At 41.3% G+C, this 23574-nt stretch overlaps 1 protein-coding gene across 13 annotated transcripts in view; it reads left to right on the top strand.

Annotated features, from left to right (window-relative positions):
- The window catches only part of CFAP20DC (CFAP20 domain containing), a 182754-nt gene that overhangs the window by 102388 nt on the left and 56792 nt on the right, over nt 1-23574 (top strand). For 9 of the 13 annotated variants that reach the window (XM_077821929.1, XM_077821928.1, XM_077821931.1 and 6 more), the window contains 2 exons: nt 3199-3530; nt 14658-15065. In XM_077821929.1, the coding sequence (XP_077678055.1) occupies nt 3199-3530; nt 14658-15065 (740 nt within the window). Of the gene's footprint in view, nt 1-3198; nt 3531-4345; nt 4885-14657; nt 15066-23574 lie in introns of those variants that run through there. The other 4 variants (XM_077821940.1, XM_077821935.1, XM_077821939.1 and 1 more) reach the window with 2 other exon arrangements.

Genomic DNA, 23574 nt, shown 5'->3' with positions numbered 1-23574 from the left:
GCCGGAAGATGGTAAGGAACACATGAGCTGTGGAGTCAAGGCTCCTTGCTCCTCATCATTTTTAAACAAAACTTCCATGGAGCAGAATAGGGATGGGCAGGAGGTGAAGGAGAACAAGAAGCTGAAGCAAGGTAGATATGGGAAGTTGTAGCCGCAGCAGCAGCAGAAGAAAGCAGGATGTCTTATTTCCTTTCCTTGTTCTGTCTCCGGGATTCCTAGCAGCCACCTGGCGGTGATTTTGCTGCAGTCCCCTGCTCATGCAACCCGTGTCAGATTCCCAACTTCCAATTTGAGAAAAGCAGTCATAGTCACTGGGCCTAGCATGTCTGATTGGGAGCTGATGCCACTGATCCAGGAACCCATCTGCAAATCATTCTGGATATGAATTTTGACAAGTTAGCTCAAGTAGGTAGGATCCTAGCCCAGAGGTCTCCTCCCCAGGGCACAGGGACCAAGAACTGGAATTTGGGATTCCAAGATTAGTGCTAACTGCAAGAAATGGATCTCAAAAAGTTATTTTTATTATTTTAAGTGGTGGCCAAATAAAAGTGTTTCTTGGTATCTCCTCTAAATTATCAAGTTTAATTCAAAACTCACGTAAAATCACAAGCCATTAAGAAATGATGAAGAACTGTGATTGATTGAGGGGGACCCCGGACACATCCCTAGGCACTAACCCCCCTCCACAAAGAGAGAACTTATCCTCCATTAGGAAAGTTAGGTTAGCAGTTGCTATTAATGGTAATGGTAATAGCAACTCTTCACTCTCCAGAAGGGGGTTAGAGTGTGTTTTCATCAGCAGGGAATGCTTGTGCTGGCGTGCAGAGGCGAGCAAGTCCTCATTCATAATAGCCTTAGAGAGCGTTTCCTTAAAGTATTTAGTTAGGGCAAGATCTTTCTTGATTCCAAAAAATCACAAAATCAAATCTGGTGTTGGGGGGGCAAAAAAAAGTTTCTAAATATCTTTAGCTCTAGAGCATCTTGACAGCAACCTCTTGTGAAAGGTCATGTAATTTCAGTATTCTTTTGCGGGCTTTTTTAGAAAGAATGATTACATTAAACAATATAGTTTTTAAATATATACTAAAATGTAGTGACTATATTTAGAAACTGAGAAATGATTTGTTAGTGCAAGATAATTAGTACTGTAGAAGAGTAGAAAGAAAGTTAGTGTTTGCTCTGATGGCTTCAACATATAGCTTTGGGTAATGTCTAACATTAATTTCCACTTGTGTGACACAGAAAAATGTATGCCGTGTTGTTGTAGCTCTGTTGGTCCTGGGTTATTAGAGACAAGGTGGGTGAGATAATGTCTTTTATTGGTCCAATAAATGATATTACCTCACCCACCTTATCTCTCTAGAGAAAAATGTGTTATCAGATAATCTTGAACTAATTTTAGGTTAGCACAGAATGGAGAACTTTTTTTCTTTTTTTCAAAGACTAATACCAGGTGATCTCATAGACCATGGAACACAGCAGAAAAGTATCATACTTTGTACAAGAGATGAAAGGGCCCCCAGAGCGTTGGGAATTCTCACTTATTTGACATGGCTCCTGAAAGAACAGTCGAGATTTTTTTAATCAAATGAGACAGATTATTTGGGTAGTCACCTCACACAGATGCTACCGTATCTTAGATCCCTGTTTTGTTTTTTGTCATTTACAGATACGCTATTTCTGCATAATTTCTAGACAGTAGACTTTTTTAGAAAATGGTGTTTTAGATTACCTTGATTTATAGGCCAGCCTTTATCAAGTTGATCTAAAGAGATTACTGAAAAATGGCTTTGGCTTCTGAATCTCATAGGCTATGGTTTAAAGAGACCTTAAGACAATCTGTCCTTGAACAAAGCGGTTTATTGATGTACCAGGGACAACTCATGTACAAGACAAGTAGAGAACTAGTTGGTATTAATCCCCCAACTCCTTTGGCCAGTTTACTAGTAGAAATGACCTTTTAGAGTTAGGTTCCTACTCCCACCTCACCTAGAGTCTGGTAGAGCTAGGCCCTTCTTTTCTCGATAGCCACTTTGAATAGTACTGCAAAAATCACAGCAGGTATGGAGCAAGCCAGACAGAAGATAGTTACTTCTCCAAGGTTGCTACTCATTCTAGATTTCTCATCCAATTTTCTTCAGCTGCGTTAGTCCAGAAACCAAGGGTTTCCAAATAGAGCCGCTGTAGCTGCTCCAGCTGTTCCCTGAGCCTGCCTGAGCAGGTAATTTGAATGTGTTGTTAAGCTATGGAGAGTGGCTTGAATGCCGTATTAATAGTCTAATCCTTGTTCCTCTGTTCAGCAGTGGCAATGCATCTTGCTGCTATTGAAGGGCTACTTCAGCCTTACCATTTTAGCACTTTATATTGAGGTTTATGTTTTTATGTTGGTAACAGTAACGCTGGTTTACGAAGCCAGGGAGTTTCACGGTAACTTATCCATGCTACACTACATTTAATGAAGAGAAGAGAGTGCTGTATACTTGAACAAGTCTCCTTTTCTCATATGCTGTTTGAGAGCCACCTAAATCAATCAGATTGACACTTTTTTTCTCTACCATCCAAACAGTAAATATATATCTTAACAAGGTGAGTGTAAAAATGGGCTTTTCGTGTTTACACGATTTTTCAGCTGAGCTGTAGTTTCATATTTAAATTAAAACCAGTCATCTGGGCCTAAAACAAAGTATGGGATTTTAGTGGAGGTGAGAGTGGCAGGGTAAATAACTTTTTGAACTTTCTGCATAGCACGTGTGACTTTTCAGAAAATCCTGTTCACAAAAAATGTCTATTTCAAAAACACCATCAATGACCAAGTATAAGAAATATGCTGTACTGGAACTATATAGGATTCTTAACTGCTAGAGAGGTGTTAATTGTAATTTCAGATTTGTAAATTCCTTGCGTATTATTACAACTGAAACAGACTGTGGCCTGCAAATTCATTGCCTGGAGTTGTGACCGATAAAACAGTTTGTTAAATCTTTGGCACACTGCAAGATTACTAGAGAGCAGCATGACTTCTTTCATGTCTGCTATATGATCTGGTCTCCATCTTTATAAGCATAAGTCGGATAAAGGGTTTTCCATAACATTTATTTGCTGTATAACTTTGATATTTTGATGCTATAGAGAGTTTATTTAAATGCTATATGCTAAAATAAACATTTTAATAAACATGTAACCTTTTGTAAATTTCAGATGACTGGGTATTTCCTGAAAATTGCAGTGACAGTTTTCAGATGGAGTCTGATGGACAGTCAGTAGCTACCCACAATACATCCTGCAATAATTTATCCCTGCCACTGAATACTGACGTTGACAGTGAAAGCAAGCAAACAGGCGAACACCAAATAAGCCATAAAGAGATTTTCACATTTTCGTCGCGGCCTCGATCAGCTCCTCATGGGAAGTCCCCGAATATGTCGCCAGAAGGCTGCATGTCTCCTTTGGAGTTAAATGAAAACAGTGATGGGGTCTGTAGAGAAGCCCCAATGGAAGGTGACTTTTTTGGAAGTGACAGCAATGAAGAGGTGAGCTTCTCTATACATGCAATACTTGATAACACACACTTCATCCTAAAACTCTGAGGGTGAGATTCTGCCCTCAAGCTTATGGCTATACAAGGGAGTGAAGCCCTTCCCACCTCATAACCTCTCGCGTTTAGCAGCAAGTTAATCTTGCTCAGTTTGTGTCTGTGGGTGTAGGAGAGGTTGGGGAAGCTAGAGTTCTGTCCAGTTTGCAAGTTGGGCAAGGGATGAGGAGTGGAAGGATTCACCCTTCCCCATCACTCGCAGCATACAGATCTGAGCCTAAGAGCTTAATCTAGCTCTTTATACATTTATACAAAGTATGCATCGGGGTCACTTTGCTCACCATTACTTCAGAATGTAGCCAAGACATCTCAGCGGTTTAAAGGCACTCAGCAATACTGCACAGTATTTTAGGTAAGGAAGTGAAAAACACTGCTTACAACAAAAATTACAGGGGAAGTTTAAGTAGGCAGGATGTGATTTAACTGTGCGGGAATTTGACCAGAAGGCTGGGTCCGATGCTTGATTTCTCTCACTGGTCACCACTTCAGTTTTACATCTTATCGGAAACGTGGCAATGCCATGTATAGTTCTGGGGTTTATTCTGTTGCAGTGTGAAAATTTTCGAGCACTTGGATTAGTGAGAGAAAAGAAAAAAATCATCAACTGCTAATATATTTATAAAAATGAAGCAGATTGTCATGTCAGTTAACAGTTGCATCAAGTTGTTATGGTAACTGCCTTTATTAACATTCCAGTCTATTTCATTTTTAATTATAGAACTGTTTCTTATCATTCTAATCTTTTTCTCGCAGACTGGGAAGGAAGTACAACAGAATTATGTGATAGCAAGACAGATGAAACTTTGCAAAAATACTGTTCCATTCCTCCTGGGAAATCATTTTGCAGATGCTAACTATAACCAATAGGGGGGTTGTTTGTGTATATTTTGTTTTCTTTTCACCTTAGACCTGTCAGACCTCATTATTTCAAATATGGTCCCAGAATTTCAGAGTTAAACCAATTAAAGTTGAGATAATGAATCATGAACAATGCGGGGGTCTTGTCTCTACCATATGGTGTCTGTTCTGGAACTCTTTAAAATCCACAGAGATTTTCTATGTCAATTATGCTCAAGAAAAGTCAGACTGGTTACTAACTGAAGCTAGATTAAGAAGACAATTCTAAAACACATCATTATGGTAAACTTTTCCCTGTGTTGTAAATCTTGGTATTTGATTCCTATGTATTTTTATAACGTGTGTGTGTGTGTGTGTAACACAATAAAGAGAAATTTTTCTTCTTCAATTTAAACCAAATTGATTGCAAGACTCATATATTCCAGTTCAAATATCTTTTCAATGTACAGAACCAGTGTTTCTGCTTACTCTTATTTATTATTTTGTACCACCATAGTGCTTAAAAAAACCTCTAATCTGCTGGTTCTGTGAGGTTTTACGCTCTCTCTCAGACCTTTGATGTTAATATTAATGGAGGATACATCGCACTGCTCAGGATCAGACTCGTAGTTCTTTATATAATGTAAAATAGACCTGAGGGCATATGGCTAACAAGAGTGTAATGAAGGAAAATTTCATATATTTCCAAACTATCCTTGAGCTTTCAGTTCGTATGCTAAAAGGCATCATTGGCTGAGCTTGCAAAGGCCTTACACTCAATTTAATAGATAAGGCGGGTGAGGCACTTCTGTGTTTGTATGTCTGTATGTAACACATTAACTTTGAATGCCACTTCTGTAATTCAGGGAATGTTCTAGGCATCAGTGGCAGAACTCACTGATTTGGGGAAAATTGGGAAACCAAAAAGAACCAGCAGATTAGAGGTTTTTTTAAGCACTATGGTGGTACAAAATAATAAATAAGAGTAAGCAGAAACACTGGTTCTGTACATTGAAAAGATATTTGAACTGGAATATATGAGTCTTGCAATCAATTTGGTTTAAATTGAAGAAGAAAATGCGGGACAGTGCAGCCATTGTCATCTGATTATCACATCCACGGATAATTGCACAGGTGCTTGAAGCTATAAATCAGTGGTTCTCAACCAGGGGTATGGGTACTCCTGGGGGTACGCAGAGGTCTTCCAGGGGGTACATCAACTTATCTAAATAGTTACTTAGTTCTACAACAGGCTACATAAAAGTCACTAGCAAAGTCCATACAAACTAAAATTTAATACAATGATTTGTTAATACTGCTCTCTATATTATATACTGAAATAAGTACAATATTTATATTCCAGTTTATTTATTTTATAATTATATGGTAAAAATGAGAAAGTAAAGCAATTTTTCAGTAACACTTTTGTAATTTTATGTCTGATTTTGTAAGCAAGTAGTTTTTAAGTGAGGTGAAACTTGGGGGCACGCAAGACAAATCAGATTCCTTAGAGGGGTACAGTAGTCTGGAAAGGTTGAGAGCCACTGCTATCCTCAGACAACTGATAGCTGGCGCCCATTAATGCTTTCTAACATAACAATGTCCTGCTCTTCCTGCAGTTTAACATGTTAACACCCTGAATGTCTTATCTCCCAGACAAATAATGGGGGGAGAGGCAATGGGGGGTATGCACACAACCTTTGGCATGGAGGGAGAATGGGGAGGAAGGGGGAGAATGGGTTGCACACACAGCCCCTGCCATGAGAGGGAGAACGGGGAACCCTGGCATGGGAGGAGGAGGGATTGGGGGGAGGTGCAGGGAGTCCCTGAAACAGAAAGGTTCAGGGAGCTTGTGGGGTGGGAGGGAGGGATGCAAGGTGCCACTGTGGTGTGCAGTGAGGTTGTCCTAGAGACACTACAAAGCATTCAACCCCCTAGTCCTATTGACTTGTGTGAAAAGTTACACATGTGTAAGTGTTTGCATGATTGGTACTCAATACTATAGGTAAAGGCTTAATTTTTAAATAACTCTGAATACTGAACAAAATGATTAGCTTGGTAAAGTGAAGGTAGGTTTCAGCATTTCATGTAATCTGCTTCATACGGCATTGCGAAACTGAAAAACACCTAAGAGAGCGTGTGCGCTCCGGGAGAAATGATATGTGATCCCAAAGCTGGCAGTGACACCATTGTGTTTGATCTTGGCTGTTCTCACGAGATAAGCAGGATGGGAGAATCTCAGTCAATACTTGGATGAGAGTTCACTAAGGGACTCTTAGGTGCTGGAGGAGGTGTGGGTGATGATTCAGCATCACTCTTGCAGCCTGTACTTAACCATTGTCTTAGCATGCTGCTGAAGGTGCCTTTTGTTCAACTAAGATAGAAAACTAAGGGCTGTGGTCATTAAAAATCCCATGTCATGTTCATAAGAAGGGAAGTTCTCTTTCCTAAGAAAGATGGCATCATTTGGTTCCTTTTAATAACCTTAATAGTAACTGTTCTCACTGCCCACAGAGACATAATAATCGTTATTTTTTACTCCCAAAGAGTGAGCATCTATCTTAAATACAGTTAGAGAATTCTATATGCTGTATAATATTTCTCAATATATCATGATAATCATTGTGTTTTCCAAGGTGTTTTGCAAATGATCAGTTAGCTGACAGGTGCACATACAGTTATTCATGATCCCTTTAGCAAATGGAGGTTATCCCTTCTTGTCAGGAACAGCAGATTTTAAATATTGTATAAACTAAAAACTACTGTATGCCAGTAACTACAGAGAAGGACTTTCAGTTCATTTATTCTCATATGGATTACGTTAAATAATGTTAGTATGACAGCTAGCAAAGCACTACATGTACAATGCTAAAAGATAATTTAAAATAAACAAACCTACATTACAATAACAGTTAGAGTTTTGCTTAATTTCACTACCAATTTACTCATTCAGAGTTAAGGCTTTCTTCCATGTGAAAGGAAAGTCAACGAACCAGAAAATTATTTAGCGTTTATATTTTGCTTGTATTCTTGCACTAATGTATTTTATGTTACTTCTGTAGTCAGTTGTGTATTGATATTCGAGATTAGGGGTGGGCAAACTTTTTGGGCCGAGGCAGGGGGTTGGGGTGCGGGAAGGAGTGTGGGAGGGGGTGCGGTGTGCAGGAACGGGCTCAGGGCAAGAGATTGGGGCAGAGGTGGGGTACTGGGTATATGAGGGGGCTCAGGGAAGGGGGTTGGGGTACAGGAGGGGTGTGGGGTGCAGGAGGAGGCTCAGGGCAGGGGTGCAGGAGGAGTGCAGACGCGGGAGGGAGCTCAGGGCAGGGGGTTGGGGTACAGGAGGGGTGTGGGGTGCGACGGGGCTCAGCAGGGAGTTGGGATGCAGGAGTGGTGTGGGGTATGGCAGGGGGTTGGGGTGCAGGAGGGGTGCAAGGTGCAGGCAGGGGGCTTACGGCAGGGATTTGGGGGCAGGGTGCAGGAGGGGTTTGGGCTCCGGCCCGGCACCGCTTACCGAAAGGTTTTAGGCTAAAGCAGCTCCAGGGTGGCAGCAACGCGCACCGGGGCCAGAGCAGGCTCCTTGCATGCCTGCCCTGGCCCCACGTGGCGCCGCTCCAGGAAGCGGCCAGCAGCACATCACTGCACAGCCCCTGGGGGAGGGGTGGGCACAGGGCTCCGCACGCTGCCCTTGCCACACCTCCAGGTACCTCCCGTTCCCAGCCAATGGCAGCTGCAGGGCAGGTGCAGGTGCCTGGAGGCAAGGGCAACACACGGAGCCCTCTGCCCCCTGGGCCGCAGCGACGTGGTGCCGGCCACTTCTGAGAGCAGCACGGGGCCTGCGGCACCACGAGGGGCAGTCCCACGGGGCCAGATCCAAAGCCCTGATGGGCCGATCCGGCCTGCAGGCCGTAGTTTGCCCACCCCTGTTCTAGGTGCTCATTTAATTTTTCAAATCATTATTTAATTTGCACAGCAAAAACAAACTATAGAAAAATGTTTTATAGTGGGCTGTAAAGTCAGGACTATCACACAAGATCCTAAAAAAGGACATGAGACTGCTGACTTATAGTACCTGTTGTTATATTAGCACAATCTAAGGCACCCTTGTAAAATCATCATGAATATTTCTTAATCCTGGGACAATATCTGTTCACCCGACTTTGCCATTATTATAATTAATAAATAATAATAAAACTATAATTAAAAATTATATTTACTCACCCAGTTAAGTTGCATTTTTGCAAGCCTACTCTAAAAATATCTTGAACCTGATATGCTGAAGATACTTGATGTTCACTGTTTTTCTATATGTTTGAAAATCACGTATCATGAATGTATATCTAATTTGAAAAGTCACAGAAACATATAAATACAAATAAAATATATTTTTTATCTGTGGGCCCATCACTTCTAGCCTTCTCTTTTTAGGTTAGTTGTTTTGATCATGTCACTTTTGATTGCTTTGTACTGTGCCTGGTATTTTGATTCCTTGGTTTGTATGATTTTATATTAATTAAGATAGATTTACTGAGAGCACCTATGATGTCAGCTAATACCATCACAGCAGAATAAGTAAGCCAGCGGGATTGCTTTTTCGTGAAATAATGTTTTTACCAGTCATGTTTGTTTTACAGTTGGTCACTGTGGATTGTAAACCCAGAAACACGTGAAGCCAATATTGGCAGATAGCTGGGTATTAAGAACAGACTGCTAAAATAATTTTCTGTTTGATAGTTCTTATAGATTCTGGCTCCTGACCTCTCACCTTGATTGAAACGTTTGGGATATACCAAGCAGCAGGGGGAAATTACGCTGGAATAAGATATAGCTAGAGTAGAAAGAAGAATGTTCTCCCTTTCCTAAAATTACTGGCATTAATTCATTTTAGGACCATCACTTTGAAGCATCTTCCTGACAAAGAATGTTTCTGCTGAGGAACCAAGGTCAAGCCTGTAGTGCTTTGTAAAGAATGAAGGTTCTGCACTTCTGTGCAGTCCAGATGTCTCAGGCTGGGGGAAAGGTCCATTCCAGAAAGGAAATCATCAGGTCACAAATTTTCCACTTTAAGCTCTAGGGACCAGTTTACCCTGATCTCACACCAGGATAAATTTGGAATTCGTAGAGCTACTCTGGTTTTATTCCAGTGGAAGTTAAATCAGAATCTGGCCCCCAAAATTGTATGTTTATGGAAGGGAGCTATGTACTTGTGACTCAAGTAGTGAGTATCAGTGCATAAAGACTCACTAACCTATGAATAGGGCCCTTCGTTTTTGTTTTTTATCAAAAACCTCCAAAAAATGCCCAGGTTTTAAAAAATCCAATATTTGGATATTTCTGATTTCTACCCACATTTTGTACTGGCTTGAACTCAGTGGACCCTGCTCCTGCCTCAAAGACTGCCAGTTGGATGGCACAACATGCCTGCACACGCCGGTTGATGGCATCTGCACCTGTGCAGTGGAGATGTGAGACTGGCAGGTTGTCTGCCAAGAATGCCCGACTGCTGCAGCGACAAGCTGCGGAGAGCGGAAGGCTGCACCCTCTGAGCACTGGCCCCCTCAGCACAGCCCCAGGGTACAGACCTTGTCTGTCTCCCTCCCAGCCTCCTTTCCCCCCACACACTCTTACCATGAGTATCTGGCACCCCTATTACCACCAGGCATCCTCTCTTCCCCTACATGCCCCCCCATGACTACTGGGCACCCTCTCCCACCTGCTGCAACCATGAGTACCGAGCACCCCCATCTCCCACCAGGCATCCCTTGCCTCCCACCTGCTCCCCCCCATGGTAGACCTAGTAAGTAGCTGGGCCTAGGGACATGTCACTGCCCAGAGAGGTTTCAAAGGCACAGAGCCCCTTCCACTTCAGCCACCAGACAGAGCCCCTGTCCAGCCCCCAAGCTGCGAACAGGTCATTCCAATCTCCCTGCGGCTGCAAAGGATCACATGGTGGCAGTGTCCCACCTGGCCCAGCTGATGGAGAGAGAATATTTTCTAAATTCAGCTACATCCAAGACCGCAGGAGTCTGAGCCTTGGAAAAGACACTTTGAAAAAGCTGCTTTGAGCCTGTGGAATTCGCCCGGAAGCCCCTGGTATCAAACACAACTGTGCAAGTCACCAACAGTAAACTGGTGTTGTTTGTGTAATGGGGATTCGAGATAATGGTTTCATAAACAATGCATTCTTCCTTTATTCTAATTAGGGGGTTTTCTGTCCCCCCCTCCAGTATTAACCCTGATAATATGTGCAATTAATTTTTCATTGATTTGTCACCCATTTTTTAAATTTTTGAAATAAACACTGATAAATTCCCAGGAAATTAATAAAATAATACCAGAAAGGAAGGGCTTTACTTACGAGGCATGTGAGACCCAGGCCAAATGGCTTTGCTTGGAGCTAAGTTTCCAGGAAAAGTGATCTTTGAATCCCCTTATGCTTATGGGCTGGAGGCCACGTGACACTCAGGAGTGCCTATCCATGCATAATAAGAACTTTAGAGAACCTACCGTGTATGGAACTTCCCTTCTCTGCCATCCGGAGGGAAATATTTGGTTTTCCAAATTAGTTTTCAAGCTGAAAAATGCAATCATTTATAAATACCGTTAGTGGGTAGCTAATTAGTCATTGAAACAGTTAAGTGCTGTTATTAAACTGCCAGTCCCAAATGATCAGAAAACAGCAAAACAGCTTCTTATCTTGCTGCAGCTTACCACCAGTGACTTATTCTATGTTTGTACAAGCGGCCATACTTTCAAACTGACAACTAAATTCTAATGTATCTCTCTCTTCTGTCATAGACACTGTCCAATTAGACTCAGCTGTCAGCATCCGCCCATTCCATCGAACCTAGAGCAAAAGTAAGAACTCTTGCTGGTTTACAACACAGCATAACAACTGCAGTATCATACAGTGTTACCCAGAACGTTTTGGATAGAGCCGATGAGCTCATCTGTGAAGCCTTCAATTGAATCAGGAAATTTTCTGCACTTACATAATTAAAAGAGCCAGCATAATACAATTAAATAAGACAGCGTACTCGCAATTTTACTCTGACTTTTTGACATTAAGACTCTGGGTACAGAAGGCCTGTGTCCCATCTGCTCCAAGTAGGTGGCCCTCAAGAGTCGTTAGAATGATCTTCTTAAAATTACAACCCAGCAAGAGCAATCAATTTTAAGTATCCAGAAATTATTGTCCAACTGCTGCCCATCTGCATGTTCTTTCAAGGAACAGCAATAGACATGCTAGCTCCTCAGGGAAATTATTTGCATCTTCAGTATACATATGCTGTGCTGGAGTTAATCAAACAAACTTTATTGATAGTCCTGGCACAATCTGATGATTGAATATTTAACAAACAAAATGATTATAAAACCCAAGTTCAATAGATAGGTGGGAGGGATTTAAATTTAAGTTAAATAAGTATCATCCATTTGTCTCCAATATGTGACAATAATGTGACATTTTCTTTAATAATCTGTCAAATTACAGTACTGTAATGTGACTTAATAGTGCAGGTTTATAGCATAGGTTTTAAAATAACTGTGGTGTGGCAAATAAAAGTCTGGAAAAAAAAGAGAAATGTGTCTTTGTGCTTCAGTGAAATCCCAAACTAGGGAAATAAAGCAATATTTACAACCTTCCAAAATGCATATTACTTTAGCAGTAACAAAAACAAAATGAAGAAAAGCAGCATATTAAGTGTTTATAAATTTCAAAGGCATTTCATATAACTGTAAATCTCGTATTGTGCACATAAAACCTACAAGAAAAAGAAATACTGTAGAAGTGGCTACATGTGTGAAGTTTCAGATGTCTTCTATAAAAATAGTGCATATTTATGTCTTTTCCAGTTATTTACAAGCTAGTAGGGGTCAGTGATGCTAAACTAAGATATTGTTATAATCAGAGTTTATTCTCGTTTACCCTTCCTTATACATCCTGTACCTTAATACAAAGAGAGAGATTTTTCAAGGTGTTAAATGGCTTATGCCATGGAATACATTAATAAAATATTATGAAGTGTTGAGCATACATCCATAGCTCATTGATTCATGCAGGTGTTTCACAAATCAAATTTAGAAGGTTTAGCCTGAATACATTACATTCAGCCTACTTCTCTCATAGTGTGGTGGATTCTGTCCTTCTTAACGTCCTGTTTGCTTCCCTGCACGTAGCTCCTATAAGCCTTAATTCAGAAAAAAAGCTTATGCACGTGCTTAACTTTAAGGTTGTGCTTATGTCCCTCTAAAGTCAATGTGTGTAAAGCATGTGCTTGAGTGCTTTGCGGAATTGGGGCTGTAATCTGATTTTAAATTGAATTCTACCCTTAAATAATATACATTATTATAAATTTGGCTTTCACACATCTTTCAGGATGAATTGGGAAGACTGGTGATTATGGAAACTATATAGAACATTAATGTTTGCTTTCATTTGACTGTTTCAGGGTTTACGTACTTTCTCGTAGTTCTGAGCTGATTTAACACATCCTCATCGTAACCTTCACTTTCTTATATTGATTCCAAAAAGATGCCGGATGATAAAACAGGAAAATAGGAGCCGTCTGTACAGAGATTGGGGAAACGCATTCTAATTGCATTTTTAAATTTATAGTCTGAGGAGATAAAAGAAAACCTTGCAGCCAAAAGGCCTCCAAATTTATTTCCTGCTTCTGTTATTTACTTTTACACTTCAGTGTTTTATATTTGCAGCTAACCTACTAATCTGCTTATAAAGTGTCATGTACATTTACAGCACTATATAAAAGGGTTTAATAAATAATATGGGTCCCCTTTTTTCTGGATTTTTATCCTTTAGAATTCTGTTTTTAAGGGAAAATAAAAACTTTGTGACTTGAGCACCCTTGATAAAAATATTAATGAACAGTTGATTGTTTTGGTCTCCATATGGATGTGGTTGCTGAAAAGTTGCTTAGCTCATTTTATAGGGAAAGCCCTGTGTGTGATTGCGGGGGATGGGAGGAGAGACTATTCTGCCGTAACACTTTTTTCTTTTATATTAAGAACAAAATCATACGATAACCACAAGAAACCTATCATTGAGAAAGACCTATATGTAATCATTATCCTCGACCCACAAAATGTTCACTGCTCGTGTCTTATGTAAACCTACTCAAAGAAAACATAAAACAAAATAAAGCAATAGGAGAGAAGTGTATTCTTCATGAAACTATATAATACAGTGCTACTATATTTGTTGTAAAGATTATTATATAATGGAGGGTTTTCTTTTAGATATGAATTTCCCCTTTTAGGGTCTAGTCCTGGTCCCAGTGAAGTGAATGACAAAACTCCCTTTAATTTCAATATCAGCAGGATTGGACCCTAGAAGGTGAAATATGCATATTTAAGGATGCAACGTTCATGTTGTAGCCATCCTTCCAACAAATACAGTAGTACTGTGTTGTGCCTGTGGGAGACAGGAAGTGTGGAACCTGATTGGATAAGGATGGGAGGCCTCCATTTTCCCCTTCCCTGTATCAATAAGGACCATGGGATGACCATCCCTAGTTTACCCAATCTTTCCTCCTCCAATATCACTTGATTTTTCTGCTTGCTGTTTATTTTTTAGTTGAAATTTTAAGGGAACATCAGAAGTGCAATTCTTGGATGTTTTGTATAGACCTTGTTTGGAAGAGGAATAATGGATTCATGAAGTATTCTTAAAATGTTATATGCGAAATGATTTTTTTTTTAGTAACTTTCAAACAAGGGCAAGGTGATCTCTGCAGACAGATAATGTTTAGGATTTCTATACAATATGTTAAAGTGTCACCTACCACTACAATAGTCAAGCGGATACCAACATTGTTGACTTTTCCACCTTACATCAGTGTTATTGGCTGGCACAAGTGTGCAAGCCACATTATACGAAAAAGTATATTTATGACATACAGACTTTTGGAATTTCCAGCATTCTGAATTAGAGCAGGAATTTAGGCCTATACGTTTAAAGCATGCTGTCATTTTGGGGTGCCCAACTTGAGATACATAAACCTGATTTTTGTAAAGGTCCTGAGCACCCAACGCTCCATTCTCCTTCACTGGGAGCAGGAGATGCTCAAAACCATTGAAAAAATCTCAAATTAAGCCATCATAATTAGAGAGCAATTTTGAAATCTTAGGACTAAATATTTGCAAACAGATCTTAAACAAGTGGAGGGTAGTTTCCTCTCAAAATCACTGTTGTTTTCTTTCCCAAATTTAGGATGACCCCAGTGAATTCATCCAAGGTGCTTCAAACCTCAAAACCAGCCACAGTACATCAGGGTCATCTGATTCGACAGTTTTTAAAGGGATTCCAGTAAAGATGATGTCAGGGAGTCCTGAGTACTGGAAGTATAAAGGATATAGCAAACATAGCTGCCTGAAAACACTATCCTCAGCCCCACAAGATTCGGTTGTGAAAAAAGTAGAGCCTGATAACATTCCAAGAAGCTTGATGCCTACCCCCTGTCTTTCTCCAACTGGAAGTAAACCTGAATTCTCTAAGGAAAGCCCAAGCACCTTGGAAAAAACAAAGGATACATCAGTGAGTGAATTAAGAGCATCAATAAGTAAAAAGTCCCTCAAAGAAATCTTACGAGAGAATTCAAGTCTGAAAGCTGAGACTCCTGTAAGTGATTTTGCTTTGGAATTAAATGATTTACATTGTTTGAACAGAAAGACTGTAACTGGGTCCAAACCTATACTAATGTATATCTAATATATTGGGTTTTAGTAAGGGTTTTGACACAGTCCCACATGACATTCTCACCAGCAAATGAGGAAAATGGGGTCTAGATGAAATTACTATAAGGTTTGTGCACAACGGATTGACAGGTCGTACTCAAAGAGTAGTTATCAATGGTTCATTGTCAAACTGGGAGGATGTATTTTGTGAGGTCTAGCGGGGATCAGTCCTTGGTCCGGTATTATTCAATATTTTCATTAGTGACTTGGGTAATAGAATGAGAGAGTATGCATGTAAGGTTTGCAGATGACACCAAGCTGGGAGGGGTTGCAAACACTTTGGAGGACAGCATTAGAATTCAAATTGATGTGGACACCGGCAAAATGAGGTCAGACACATACATGGAAATAAGTGGCAGGCTGCAACTTTTATTAAACTTTAACAAAGGAGAGGGGTGCTACCAGCCCAGCTCCCATATTCTCCTATCCCAGGCATTTAATTGATTCCAGTGCAGGGGTTACACATATGGCTCCTTGCCAAATAACCCATAACTGCCGCCAGGTTACGGGGCTTCTTACCATATAACCCATAACGCATGGTAGGTCTCTGCTCTCTGAGTCCTAGCACCCTTCTCCACATGAGGGGGGACAAATTGTGCAGCAGGGCGGGGACCTTGGCCCATGAAGGCCACAAGGTCTCGCCCTATCCCATGAGCCCAAGGCCCAACACCAAAATCCCACGTCTTTTAACTCTGGGAACCATTCATTTTATTCTCTTAATCGCACTGGAAATTGGCCACAAGTTGCAATGAATAAACAACTTTACCCTGGTACCTTAGTTAGGTAATAAGTGCATCCCTGCTTAACCCATTGTGGCTTGAAGGTGCTGCAAGGAACTCCCTGGTCTTTTGCCAATTGGCTCATGATTGGCTAGACCCGCAGCATCTGTCAGGCCAGGTTCCCATTCCTAGTGCAGGTGGGTAGGGCAGGCTGCTGGAATGGAGTCAAAAGAGCCTCCACAGGGCCCTTAATGCTGGGCTAAATCCTGGCAGCTGGGGAATGCTAGTCAGTCAGCATCCCTCTCTCCCAGCTGGCCAATGAGTGCCAAAGACTCCTAGGGAGAGGAGCTACATAATGTCCCTTAGCAAGTGTCTCTCTCCCTTGCTACTGGGACTGTTCCCCTTTCATCACTGGCCCCATCAAGTTCCCCCACCCATTCTTGCAGGTGGGTGGCTTTTGGAGAATTGATCTGACTTAAAACAAGATGAAATTCAATAAAGGTAAGTACTTCCCTTAGGAAGGAAAAATCAAATGCACAACTGCAAAATGGGGAATAACTGGCTAGGTGTTAGAACTGCTGAAAAGGATCTGGGGGTTATAGTGAATCGCATATTGAAAATGAGTTAACAGTAAGGTGCAGTTGTGAGCAAGGCTATTTTCATTCTGGGGGTGTATGAACAGGAGTGTTGTACATAAGACCTGAGAGGTAATTGTCCCACTCTACTTGGCACTGGGGCCTCAGAGGGAGTATTGTGTCCAGTTCTGAGCACAATATTTTAGGAAAGCTGTGGATAAACTGAAGACAGTCCAGAGGAGAGCAACAAAGATGACAAAAGGTTTAGAAAACCTGACCTATGAGGAAAGGTTAAAAAAACCTGGGAATATTTAGTCTTGAGAAAAGAAGATGGGGGTGGGGGGCCTGATAACAGTCTTCAAAGGTGTTACTGGCTGTTATAAAGAGGATGGTGGTCAATTGTTACCATGTCCACTGAAGGCAGGACAAGAAGTAATGGGCTTAATCTGCAGCAAGGGAGATTTAGTTTTAGATATTAGGAAAAACTTTCTAGTTATAAGGTAGTTAAGGTGTGGAACAAGCTTCCAAGGGTGATTGTAGAATGCCCAGGGTTTATGTGGCCTTCCTGAACGCAAGGGGCTGGACTAGATGACATCTTGGTCCTTTGCTGTCCTACAGTTCTATGATTCTATAAATCATTAGCATCAGTTGAGAAATAATAAAATAGTATATATTTCATCCAGATATATGCAAAATATATTTCACCACATCCGTGTTTAAAAAGCATACTTCAGTTCCCAAGTTTGGGTTCTTAAAGTTGCATTGCATATAAAATAGCACTGTACCTACAAACAGAAATCGCTAGGGTTTGCAAACAAAAAGATAATAAGCTTGAATAGTCATACAACTCAAGTTCTCAAAGTGTGTGAATTACAAATGCAGGCATAGTTTTGGGCAGAAAGGCTAGGAAGAAAAATTGATAGTTTCAATAGCAATCTACAGGAAAAACCATAAAAAGATCACTAGTCTGTGCACTTCATAGTCTCTCTGCAGCAGTCCTGAACAATAATAAATGATCTGATTGAAGGCTAACAGTAAGGCAGTGTCAGAGACTAAATCCCCGGCTACTTTGGGGACTGTGTTCAAGTCCATCAAATTGATTTTTTCCCCATGTGATTTTTTTTTTCCCTCTTGTATTCTCCTTATGGCTACATGCAGTGATGTGAGAATAAATTAGCCCATTTCACACAAATGACAGGACATTACTTAAGCGTTAAGGATTTTCTTCTCAAGTTATGTATTAAAAAGTCTGCTTTGAATGAGAAATTAGTTTTTTACTTGCAAGCACATTCTATAGGCAGCAGATCAAAGAGCATGTTCTTATGACACACTTTAGGCAGTGTCATACTTTGCTGTTTGGAATATAAGCCTTCTTTTCCCAGCTCCTGGCCCATCTTCAATCCATTATAAATGAATTGCACTTCTTCCTGAATTAACTGGGGGTAGTCCAGACATGTTACTCAGGCTTCTGAGCATGGCCTCTCTCCTTTCTTCACCCACCAGAACTTCTGCCAGTGGAGGGGAAAATGTGACGCTGGCACAACCCTCCTAGCTGTCATCTCTAAAACCCAGCTATAATGTTGATTTGGGGACAATCTATTTTCTAGTTCCTGCCCTTCACAAAGTCACAGAATCTTTCATGAGGGCATCTGTGTATTCCCACTTGTGGGATCTGGCACCCTGGTGTCAAGTTGCAGAACTGCCTTGAAAAGCCATCTCTGTTGGGGGGGCGGAGGAGGTTCATGAGATCTTGCATGAGGGTGGTGGCATCGTCCCATGGTGTATAAGGCAGTGCCACCCCACAAGCAGCTCAGTCTTTCTCCCTAATTGCAAATTTCTAATGTCTTCTAGCATGCCGCACTATAGGGGAAGGAGGGCAGGTAGTGGCTTTAGTTTTAGCCCTTGCTCCATGGCTGATAGCCTTGTCCATTACATCCATCTGTCTATTCATGGCTGTTAATTTGTACGTGAATGAAATAGTGCACACTCACATATGCCAGCTGGTCCCTTCAGGAGAGTTAGTTTCTTCCAATGTGTAACAAAGTGCATGGCAACTGTCACCAACAGGCATGTTACCCATTGTTCTTACAGCAGGTCATCGATTCCAGGTATTCCCAGCAGGAAAACTACTGGAGCACACAATCGTGTTGAGATAATATAGGAACGGATAGATTCCCCAAAAGGCTGTTTTAGTGGTATTCCCACTACTTGTGGGCAAGGAACCTATTGCTCCATAATTTCTCTAGCAGTTTTGGGGTTATTTGTCCTATATTGTTTCCAGACTCCCTGAAGTGATAGGCTATTGCTATAATGTTTTGTAATGCCTTTTCTGGAATATAATGCAGATTGTGGACTTTTTTTTCCAAAATATCTTCCCACTACATCAGTGTAATTCTTTTTCTACAGTCCTTTCCCAAGCTACCATGTAACATAGATTCCAGGGACCGTTATGATATCTAGTCTAAACACAGGGACAAAAAACTTCCCCAAATTAATTTCTAGAGCAGATTTTTTTTTTTAGAAAAACATCCAGTCTTGATTTAAAAATTGTCAGTGATGAAGACTCCACCATGCCCCTTGGTAAATTGTTCCAGTGGTTAATTACTCTCATCGTTAAACATTAATGCCTTATTTCCAGTCTGATTCTTTACCTTCTGTTACTTCATAGCTACCTGCTCTGTTTCTGACTCGGAGGGCTTTGATGCTAAAAGGAAGTGAATTCCTTTCTATGATTAACGCTCCTGTACAAGTAAATTGTTAGTTAAAACCTAGAATGGAATACTTGTGGCACCTTAGAGACTAACCAATTTATTTGAGCATAACCTAGAATCTAAATCTTAAAAAAACCTAAATCTTTGTTTTTGTGGCTCAGATCAAACTTGCAGAGTGTTAGAATTTAAAAAATATCATTCTTCTTCGAGTGCCGGCTCTATGGGTGCTCCGCTGTCGGCGTGCTCACGCCCCTGTGCTGCTGATCAGAGAACTTTGGTAGCGGTCAGGTCTCGCCATGATGCTAGCCAGTGCATGCGGGCTACCCCCCTCAGTTTCTTCTCCTTCAGGGATGGGGCAACACATGCTGGGCAACGCTCTCCTTCCCTGGGACAGGGACCTTCTCTATGCCTTTCCTCCATTTCCTCTGCTATCGAAAGTCCTATTAAAAATAAAAAGAGAAGGAGAACATGTCATACTGATCGTTTTGGCAAAATAAGAACAGACTTGGTACCATTACCTGTCACAACTCGTGACAAACCAGGCCATACCTCCTCTCGCAGAATGAAGGGTGTACTCTACATCCCAACCTGGGGATTCTCCGCCTAAAGGCTTGGCTCCTTTATGGTTCCAACACATAGAAAGCTCCTGCTTGGAGAAGGTACAAGAGGTATTACTACACAGTAGAACAGGGAAGGGCAAACTACGGCCCGCAGGTCAGATCCGGCCCGTCAGGGCTTTCAATCAGTGTTATCAGGTTCACAACATGACACCTCCAGCTGATATTTGTACACTCCCTGAGGCTGATCTCCATATCAGTCACCTTCCTTGGGAATGGCCCCACCTAAGAAGAAGAGGAAGCTACTCACCTTGTGCAGTAACAATGTGTGTCGCTATGGGTGCTCCACAACCCACCCTCCTCCCCTCTACTTCAGAGTTCTTGTCTGTGACTCTGTGGTAGAGAAGGAACTGAGCTGGGTTAGCCCATGCCTGCTTGCTAGCCTTGTGGCGGGGCACATGTGCGGGCCTAACAGACACTGCTACCGAAGTTCTCCAATCAGCAGTGCAGGGACACAAGCACACCTACCTTGGAGCAGCCAAAGGGACACGTCTCAAAGAACCATGGTAACTACACAAGGTGAGTAACTTCCTCTTTCATGGTCCTGATCCTCTGTAAGGTGGACTCAGTGAGACAATTAAAAATAGTAGCACTCAGAAAATGAGCACGTGTAGTCGTTGGGGCACTTCAAGTGCAGTGAAAGAGAAGTCGTGGCTAAAAAGAGAAACAACTGAAAAAACAGGACAGCTACCTCAGGGGTGGAGAATGAAAAACCTCTGCTAATGGTCCTTCCTCTCCAATACCTTCTTGCTGCAGCTGAGAGTAAGAGTGGCAACTAGGCAAAAGTTGTGTAGGTCCACAAAGCACATTGGGGCAAACTGAGGAATCTTGTGAGACTGAAAACTTATTTATTTAACTGAAAACTTCTTCCCGGCAGGAAGGTTTTTTCAAATTTTCAATGCCCTATGAAACGAGTTAATTTCTTCATCTTAAAAAAGTACATGCATGTTTTTTGTTGGCTGAACTGGTTAGTTTTTAAACATGGAAGGGAAGAGCTGTCATTTTTCCTTTGGTCTCAAATGTTTGGTTACAATTTCTAACAGAATGGTTAGACTCTTAATGATAGTGCTCTTGTGTATAAAGTTACTAACATGCATAAAATGTGTTTGCAAGATGGATGTGGCGGTATATGGATGGCTGATACGATTTTTTTTTTATTGCCACAAAATATATATATATAGCGGATCTGACAGACTTACTATTATTTATTATTATTTGCATTACTGTAGCACCTAGGAGCCATAGTCATGGATCAGGACCCCATTGTGCAAGGCATTGTAAAACAGAGAACAAAAAGCTGGTCACTCCCCCAGGATCATACATTCTAGGTATAAGACAAGAGACAACAGATGGATACAGACAGAAGGGGGGAAATACAGTGGGACAATGCTCATCAGCATGATAGGCAGCATTTTTTGACAGACTTACACATATAGTATTTGATCAAAGTTTGAAAATATTTTTTCCACTTGGAAGTCTTTATTTGGTAGTCCTCTGATGCTTCTCTTTGTGGTACTGCTGTTCCACATTGTGTCCCAAAATTGAAAAGATGCTGATTCACTTTCAATATTGCCTTGTTTTACCATTAGAAAACAGGCTCCATTAACAAATAAAATCTTATATTTTTTCTGATATTAGAGTATTATAAAAATATAGATCATTCCAGGCATTCTAAAGTTAATAGAGAATCATAGAAATGTAGCCCTGGAGTGGACCTCAAGAGGTCATCAAGTCCAGCCCAAAGCCCTGAGGCAGGACCAAGTAAACCTAGACCATCCCTGATAACATGTTTGTCCAACTTGTTCTTAAAATCCTCCAGTGATAAGAATTCCACAACCTCCCTTGGAAACCTTAAATACACCTTTTGTTAGAAAGTTTACCTAATATCTAATTGATATCTCCCTTGCTTCAGATTAAGTCCATTACACTTGTGGTACCTCCAGTGGACAGGGAGAACAATTGATCACTATGTAAGGCGTACATTTTTAACAGTGAGAGTAATGAACCTTTGGAATGAAATTGGATGTTCTAGGAGTTCTTGTGGGGGAGGTCTATGGCAATGTGTCTCCTGCTCCTCTTTGCAGCACACATGTGACGAAACCGTCCTCTTTATAACAGCCCTTAACATATGTGCAGACTGTTATTAGGTCCCCTGCAGTCTTCTTTTCTCAAGACTAAACATTCCCAGGTTTTTTCATCTTTCCTTGTAGGTCAGGTTTTCTAAACCTTTGTTGCTCTACTCTGGACTCTCTTCAGCTTACCCACAGCTTTCCTAAGGTGTAGCACTCAGAATTGGACACTTTACTCCAGCTGAGGCCTCACCAGAGCAGAGCAGGACAATAATCTCCCATATCTTTCATACAACACTCCTATTAATAAACCTCAAAATTATATTAGCCTTTTTCCCAACTGCATCACGTTGTTGACACCTATTCAATTTCTGAAACACTATATCCCCAAAACCCCTTTTAGCAGTAGTGTCACCTAGCCAGTTATTCCCCCTTTTGTAGTTGTGCAGTTGATTTTTCCTTTCTAGGTGTAGTACTTTGCATTTGTCTTTGAATTTCATCATTATGATCTCAGACCAATCCTCTAATATGTCGTGGTTGTTTTGAATTCTAATCCTGCCCTCCAAAGTGCTTGCAACCCCTCCCAATTTGGTGTCATCTGCAAATTTTATAAGCATACTCTCCACTCCATTATCCAAGTCATTAATGAAAATATTGAATAGTTCCAGACCCAGGACTGAAGGACCCCATTAGGTACGTCCTCCCAGTCTGACAGCAAACCATTGATGATTACTCTTTGACTACACTCTTTGAACTAGTTGTGTACCCACCTTATAGTAATTTCATGTAGTCCACATATCCTTACTTTGCTTAAGAGCATGTTATGTGGAACTGTATTAAAAGCCTAACTCAATCAAGTAGGGATGTAAAATGTTAAGCGGTTAACCGATAAGTAGTAGTCTTACCATTAATATATTGCAGTTAATGTTTAAAACAGATTGGTAAAATAGTGTTGTGATGCAGTACCTACTGTGCACATTAAAAACTCCACAGCAATAGCCGGAGGGCACTGGAGCTTGCAGAGCTCTCGCAGCTTGGGGCACCGCTGAATCAGCCTGTGCCTGGCGGAGAGGGCACTGCTTGGGGCAGCCCTGTGCCCCCTCCGCTCTGCTTCTCTTGCAGCTGGCTGCGGCAGTGGGTCTGCCCAGGCACCACTGGATCTGCCGGAACACTTGGATCTGCCCTGGCACCGCTGCTCTCCCAGCAGCAATGCGCCGAACTAGCTGCTAGGCAGCGCCTAGTAACTGGGAGAGCGAGGGGTGAGATCAGAGCATGCCCAGCCATGCACATGCAAACGATCCCCTAGCCCACTGTACTCCACCTCCCAGGAGAGACAGCAGAGTGCCCCCCCGCCAAGCCAGGGGTAGGCTGTGAGCTTGTTAACGAGTAAACGGTTAACCAATATAATTTTTGTCGTTTAAAGGGGTAGTTTTTTAAATGATAGTTGCAGCCGTAAAATCAAGACGTATCATGTCTACTGCTTCCCCTTATCACCTAAGCAAGTAACCCTGTCAGAGAAGGAAATTAGGTTGGTTTGGCATGATTTGAGAAGAGAGATGATTTGAAATTGACTTTTCTGTACATTATTTTAAAGTCAGAACACATACAGTCCTAGATCTAGGAATGTTTTTACATTGTATGCACCGAAAACCTGGGCTCCCATTGAGTTTCAGGAAAACATGCTGGAAGTGAGACATTGTTA

The sequence above is a fragment of the Eretmochelys imbricata genome, chromosome 7 (assembly GCF_965152235.1).
Source record: "Eretmochelys imbricata isolate rEreImb1 chromosome 7, rEreImb1.hap1, whole genome shotgun sequence".
Taxonomy (NCBI): Eukaryota; Metazoa; Chordata; order Testudines; family Cheloniidae; genus Eretmochelys; species Eretmochelys imbricata.
The sequence above is the reverse complement of the archived record's forward strand: the minus strand, read 5'-3'. Positions and strand labels throughout refer to the sequence as shown.